The sequence below is a fragment of the Pagrus pagrus genome, assembly GCF_965226575.1.
Source record: "Pagrus pagrus genome assembly, chromosome: 7".
NCBI classification, from domain to species: Eukaryota; Metazoa; Chordata; class Actinopteri; order Spariformes; family Sparidae; genus Pagrus; species Pagrus pagrus.
In genome coordinates this window covers 23,457,566-23,464,337 of record NC_140191.1, presented here as the reverse complement: position 1 = coordinate 23,464,337, position 6,772 = coordinate 23,457,566, and the positions used below count along the sequence as shown (strand labels likewise).

At 40.4% G+C, this 6,772-nt stretch overlaps 1 protein-coding gene across 1 annotated transcript; it reads right to left on the bottom strand.

Annotated features, from left to right (window-relative positions):
- Positions 1-1,307: 1,307 nt before the first annotated feature.
- ccka (cholecystokinin a) lies at positions 1,308-6,513 on the bottom strand. Its single transcript, XM_084357161.1, has 4 exons — positions 6,447-6,513; positions 4,209-4,288; positions 3,775-3,955; positions 1,308-3,243 (listed from the first exon to the last, which is right to left on the bottom strand). Exons 2-4 carry the CDS (start codon positions 4,284-4,286, stop codon positions 3,104-3,106), a joined length of 399 nt encoding a protein of 132 aa, XP_084213287.1. The 5' UTR covers positions 4,287-4,288; positions 6,447-6,513; the 3' UTR covers positions 1,308-3,103.
- Between the last annotated feature and the right edge of the window lie 259 nt (positions 6,514-6,772).

The window sequence follows — 6,772 nt, the reverse complement described above, 5'->3', positions numbered from 1 at the left end:
TCTTGTATAAGTCACCTATAGACAGACGGACATCATTCTTCGAGCTGTTTTGTGTTTATTCATGTGTATAATAGAAACGACCTTGGTTTGTCTGCATTCTATCTCCAGACATGTAAAAAAAAAAAGTGTAAAAAGTATTTTAATTAATTTCTTAACCTTCTTGTGATTGAGTTGTTCTGATGCAGACATTGAAACAAATAATACAAGTGTGTGATTCTGCACTCATTTGTGTTGTATATTTCTGCTTCAGAGAACAGTGAATCTCCCCTCTTTGAACCTGCCTTATAAAACACGAATATAACGAGCTTGATGTGAGGTCATCACGGCTGATAAGTTTGAAAAGTGAAGGAAAACTTGCATGTGTGTGTTTGGTGTGAACAGTACACAGCAGGACGTGTGTGTGTGTGAAGCCAGCTGAGTTTTACTCATAAGTCATTGGTATTTTATTTATACCTAACCAGAGTATTTGATAAATCACCAACACGTAACAGTAAATTGTATTTTCAAACTAAAACTAATTCAATTTCCTCTATAACTGGGTGCCAGAGAATACTGCATACTGCATCTCCCACTGAGGGCCAAAACTAAAAGTTAAAGGTAGGCCACAGGCGAAAAGCAAAATCCCTCAGTGTTGTATCTAATTGTTAAGATGCACAAATGGTACCGAATACTGAAGTTCCCTTGATTGACTGACTTCCTACACAAAGTGTCACTCAGCCTGCAATATTCAGATGAGGAAAAATAATGAATAATTAGGGATTCCTTAAAGAGCATTTTTACGTCACAAAAGTAAAAGTCTGAACCAATTTATTTGTTTATTTTTATCAATTTTGAAATGTTTTCATTAGAAACATCTGGCGGTCCAAATGGTAGCCCGAATTTGGCACGCACACCCCACTTTGAGCAGCTCTTCACTGTAAAAGGACTTCTGCAGTATATCAAATCCTAGTTTCATTTTCCATCATGTTATTCTATGCAGCAGAGGACTACTAAGTCAACTGTTTGACATGATTTTTTCATTATGTGTAAACTAACTGGAGTTCAAGATGTGTTTCAGAGCCACTTCTACAACAGTATTAGACCTAGTTTCAGATGTATTATTTTTTCAGTAAACTGGCTCATTATTCCAAGTGCTAATCCGTGAAAGCCTGATCTGTGTTTACATTAGACACTAATGATCCTGGCTCTTTTACAGGGAGCCCTTGTGAATTCCACCAAATGCTCATCAGGAAGGACACCCACCGACAGGCGTCCACCAAACATAACATCATCATTCCAAACAAATGCATTTGCATTTCTTGCTGACATCAGAGGAAAATGAAACTTTATTTTGAAGTTTATTTGTTAGAAACATATAATTTATTACAGAGACTTAACCTTTAAGAGTGCATACATACATATAGAATAATCTTTCAAAAAAAAGAAGAAAAACACTCTTCTATTCATATCTACAGTACTTGTAATCCTGATTTGAATGTATCTGCCACAGAGGTCCATTATGTAATGACAGGGAGGCTCCAAGCATCTCACACACAGTCGACAACACCTTGTGCTTTCTAAGACTTTTCACACTGCACGTTTAGCCCAGGGTTCAACAGGCAGGGTTAGAGGTGAAAGGTCGTTTCAGCCCCTTACTGACTCCATAATGTTACTGTAATGTCAATCTTTGCTAGATTTTCAATATTGTATCACATTGTTGTTTTCTTTAGCTGCAGATTGTATGAATTGAATCAATCATAATGAATTGAAGCTCTGGGCTGCAGCCAGCTGACTGCATTACAGTATCAATCAAACATACAGACTTAAATCCCACTTTTGGTCCAATTTGCCAAAGACCCCTAAGTAGATCATTAAGGTCCAAAAAGGCCTTCAGTACATTCTGAGTCGTCAGTAAAATGGGACACTCTAACACTATTTTAATGTCATCAGACGCGTGTTTCTCACTGAACGGGGCTGAAACCTACAGTATAGTTAAAGGAACAGGTTTTTCCCTCAGAGCACATGTCTTTTGTTGGACAGGTCTGGTGATATTCTATATTGTTCTTATTCTCAGCAAATCTTATGAAAACACCAACACAAACAATGAAGTGAATCGTCTGACAAGTATTAGCTGCGCAGCCTCAATTACCTTCTGTGCCACAGAGCTCCACTGCTGTGCAAAACCTATTAAACCACATCTATGAGCCACATTGTGGCACCGGCTGTCCTGTTGCTTCACTACCATGGACAGTGTTGGTGTAATGCACTACTCGAGTAACACGTTACAGTAATATATTACTTTAAGCAGAGTAATACAAGTTTTTAATAAGTTTTGTTTGTTGATGTTTTTCTAAGAATGTATGCACTGGATTTGAAATGAACGGCTGGATACCCGACTTTGTGCTTTGACTACCCTCTTCTATTTAATAATTCCTTGCCAGACTTCTGTTGTTATTTTTGTTGGCGAAAGTAACACAAAAGTATTCAGACACACATTACTCTACACAGACAGTAACATTGTAAAGTAACGTATTACTTTCAATTGAAAGTAACTAGTTATTTGTTATATATTACATGTTGGAGGTTACTTGCCTATGAACACATATTTTCACTCACTCCCACACCCTGCTGCCAGAAATACTCACTTTAACACTAAATCTGTATTAATCCACAGCTGAAAATAGTCCCAATGAATGCACCCTTTTCTCCTGGTTGAGGGACAGCTGTTACTGAATTACTGAGTGTTTGTAAAAATGAAACTATACATTTGTGACTTGTTGTTTGATGATATATCTATACAATAGAAACAGGTAGGTTTGAGGCCATGAATGCCAGACAAGTGAGAGAGTATTCAGAGATGGACTGACACACTGATGGTTTTGATGTTTTCATAGGATTTTATAAAAATAACAACCAAATAGAATATTGTCAGACGTGCAGCGGGGAGCAGCTCGGATAGTGATTGCAGGATCTTTCTCCTCTCTGCTTATATATAATGATGCTAAACTAATTCAAGGCTCCGGTCAGGTCAGCCCTTGGTTACAGTGAATGCAGTGTGAAAAGGGCTCATTATTTTGTTGTTGGTGGTTGTAACTCAGGGTTTTTTTCGGCGACACGCAAGCCTTTAGGAGGAGTACTCGTACTCCTCTGTGCTGCGTCGTCCAAAGTCCATCCAGCCGAGGTAATCTCTGTCCTTTATCCTGTGGCTGGGGGCGAGGCCGCTGGCTCTGCTGGTGAGGGAGGATCTGGTCTGGTAGGGAGAGCCTGGAGGAGACAGGGAGAGGGCGACACGGATGATGATGACAGGAAGATGTTGAACATGACTGCAGTGCACATTTCTACCTACACTGACTGTATCATGTAAATAATCACTCTGAATGAGGTTGTGGAAGTAAGTCATGCTGATGCTTTTGTTTCTGTCCCAGAGACCAGTGAGCTCAGCAGGCCTCCCAGTCAAACAGTGTTGAGAGAAAGAGAAACAGAGATACACAGTGACAGAGAGAGAAGGGAGTGAGGTCAGGAGACGAAATAGAGGGACAGAGGGAAGGAACAAGGAGGAGGTATGGAGAGATGGAGGAGAGAGCTGGAGGGAGGCAGGGAAATGCCAGATGGTGGGACTAAACACACAGCATGAGTGACGGCGGCGTACAGAAGGATGGATGTTAGGGTAGAGAGAAAATAACACGACCAGGAGCGAAATACGATGACAGAAATGATCTGTAAGTAATGAGTTGAGATGCCTGAAGGAGGAAGACTTTTGCTTCAGTTACACTCTCCTCTCCTCTCCATCCTCACCTTTCCTGGAGATGAGTCTGGCCAGTAGCTGGCTCAGGCTGTTTCGAGCGTCTGCGCCCTCCTGGGGCTGGTTGTAGCTGGCGAGCTGCCCTGAGGGGGGCGCTGGAGCTGAGCGGGCCTGGCGTGTGTGGTGTGGAGGCAGGCTGTCTGATGGGAGAGCCTCGCCCTCGGCTCTCTGTGACTAGACGACGAGAAGAAGAGAAAGATGAATCAGAAGAATCAAATCCTTAAAATTGGATTTGGATTTTAAAGCGCAAGCTCGCTCAGTCCACATTTGTTTGGAAAAAGTTTAAGAGAAAGCCGACATTTTTGTGGACTGTGTCAGAGGAAATCGTTTTATTTTTGTATTTTTACAAATTCATGCAGAAATGTCAGAATATTTTGAGTGTGTGTGTATGTGTGTGTGTGTGTGTGTGTGTGAATATGTGTCTTACCAAAGTGTGTGAGGGCAGACTCAGGGAGCTGCTGGACAGAGCAGCCAGGAGGACACACACACAGATACCTACATTCATGACTGGCAAAAGGAGAGAGAGGGGGAAAAAAACAATAAAGTTAAAAACCTTCACCTAACAGTGGTCATTTTCCTATCAGCTACTTTACTCTCACTCCAATGCCTGTTCTCTTTTATTGCTTCCCTTCAGCTCGATAAATATGTTGCTTCTGTCAGGAAGAAAAACTCACAGGCGGTGTAGGTTTAACAGAAAGCAGCAATACATCATTTCCCAGTGGTTGAAGCACAGTGGTGGGAGGACATGATTAACCTTTGATGGTTCAGCTGGACCCCGAGGCAAACATTTTGTCTTTCTTACACACTCCATTGCTTCTGAGTGGCAGCATTTTAACACGTACACAGTTGTGTTGCTGTGTAGTGTACTTGTAATGAATGTACACAATCCCGAGGGAAATGCACCAATTATCTCTAAATCTTCATTTTGCCCAATGTGCTGTTCCTTTAAACAGGGTTCACATGATACTCAACATTAGAGAGAATAAATTAAATGATTTTTTCCCCCTACCCCATATTTCTTTATTTCTCTTGCTGAAAAAATGCATAAAGAGAATGAAGAGGAATCTAAACCGTTTTTTACATTCTTCATCTCCTCATAATCTGCTCTGGTCCATCTGCAACCACAGCCGGTCGACATCCACACCAACAGTTCTACCTCAGTGTGATAAAAATGCAATGTGCAAAAGAAAAAAAACACTACAGTACAGTAATAGATGGTGTACTATTACATTTGTCCAACTGATTCTCTAATTCACTAACAGTGTATTTATCTGGGAGCCTGATGAAGCAGCGTTATTAGCTGAGATGAATGCTTTGTGCCGAGCATTCTTCCAGAGCAAATCATCCAATTAGATAAAACCAACAGCACCGGTCGCTCTGAGGCTCTCACTCTGACTGACACTCTGCTTCTGGGAACGAACATTTTTGCTGCACTTTTGCTTAGAAAAGCAGAGACACGGGAGGAGAACCAGGAGAAGTTGCACAGCATCTAGTTTTACATGCACCACTGAGACAGTTGATCTTCTCTCCACATACACACACACAGTCAGAGTCTATTGTACACTGTGGACATGATGATAACTTACATTATCAGCTCTATTCATCAAACAATACAGCATCTTTCAACTCAGTAGTTTTAAAAGTAGTTTTAATATCTAGAAATGATATCTGTACTGTCATCACTGTAACTCAACAGTCCAACAGTCCATTTGAATATTGTTTCTTTAAATTGACACAGTGTTGGTGTAAACAGTCATTCTCTTCATGTTAATATAATTCCTCTTAGCAGCTGGTCATTGTCTCTAATTCATTATTCAATGGGCTGGTAATGATGTGGTGCAGCGTGTGTGTGTGTGTGTGTGTGTGTGTGTGTGTGTGTGTGTGTGTGTGTGTGTGTGTGTGTGTGTGTGAAAGCTCTCCCCATTCCCCTCCTCTCCCCGGAGAAAAAATTAAAAAGGAGTTGTTGTTTTTTTCATTATACGAAGCACTTTCATGCTTAGTTATGGGCACAGAGATTAATACTAAGCCTTTTTTGGACAATCATTTGCATGTTTTTCCTCCTTTTCATGAGCACAGTCCTGCCTGTGATATCTGCTGCAATAACGAACATTGAACATGCATAGAAATTATAGGCTTATATATAGAAATATTATATACAGTACGCACAATATTATGTCTCCAAAGTCAAATGCCATGATCAAATTATTTGCACTCAGATATTAAAATAATGATGCTTAAACAGCTTGATTTTCCTGCGACAGTTGTAAATTGACCCATTCATTATTTCGCTCATTCATTATCAAAAGTTTGAAATGTTTATCAGTTCTGTCTCATATTTAGAGAACTTAAGGCTGTAGATATGAGACAGGACTTTACCTTTAGTGAAAAATAATCTATTACAGTTTTTTTTAAAAAAGATTAATTTAAAAAAGACTAGATGTGCAAACCAGATTAAGTCAGATTAAATTTACAATTTCTGATGTGTTGTGATAAAAAAAATGAAAAAACAAACAAACAAACAAAACAAACACAAAATTAAATAATAATGATAAATAATAATACTACTTTAAGAACCTGTATCTTGATCATATCAATTGTCCTCCCGCAACACAAAACCCAAAACCAACTAACAACACTATTTTCAAATTCAGTTTTTCATTCTTACCTGCAGTAGTTGGCGAGGAGCAGGAGAGGATGAAGATGTTGGGCTTTGCTCCTGCAGCGTTCAGGCTGTGAGTGTCTGAGAGAGAGGAGACTGTGCTTTATACTGACACACAGGAAGTGGGTGGGGCTTGTACAGATGGGAGGAGCCCGCTGCTGGCGCAGAAACTGACAGCACTGACGCAACTGAGGACGCATGCCGCACACGCATTCACACACGCATGCAAACATGCACGTACACTGGACTATATGGGGAAAAATGGTCGGGACAAAGGTGACAGCTTTAATTGCGTGGCCTCCTCCTCGCTCACCTGTGTGAGAAACAAATAG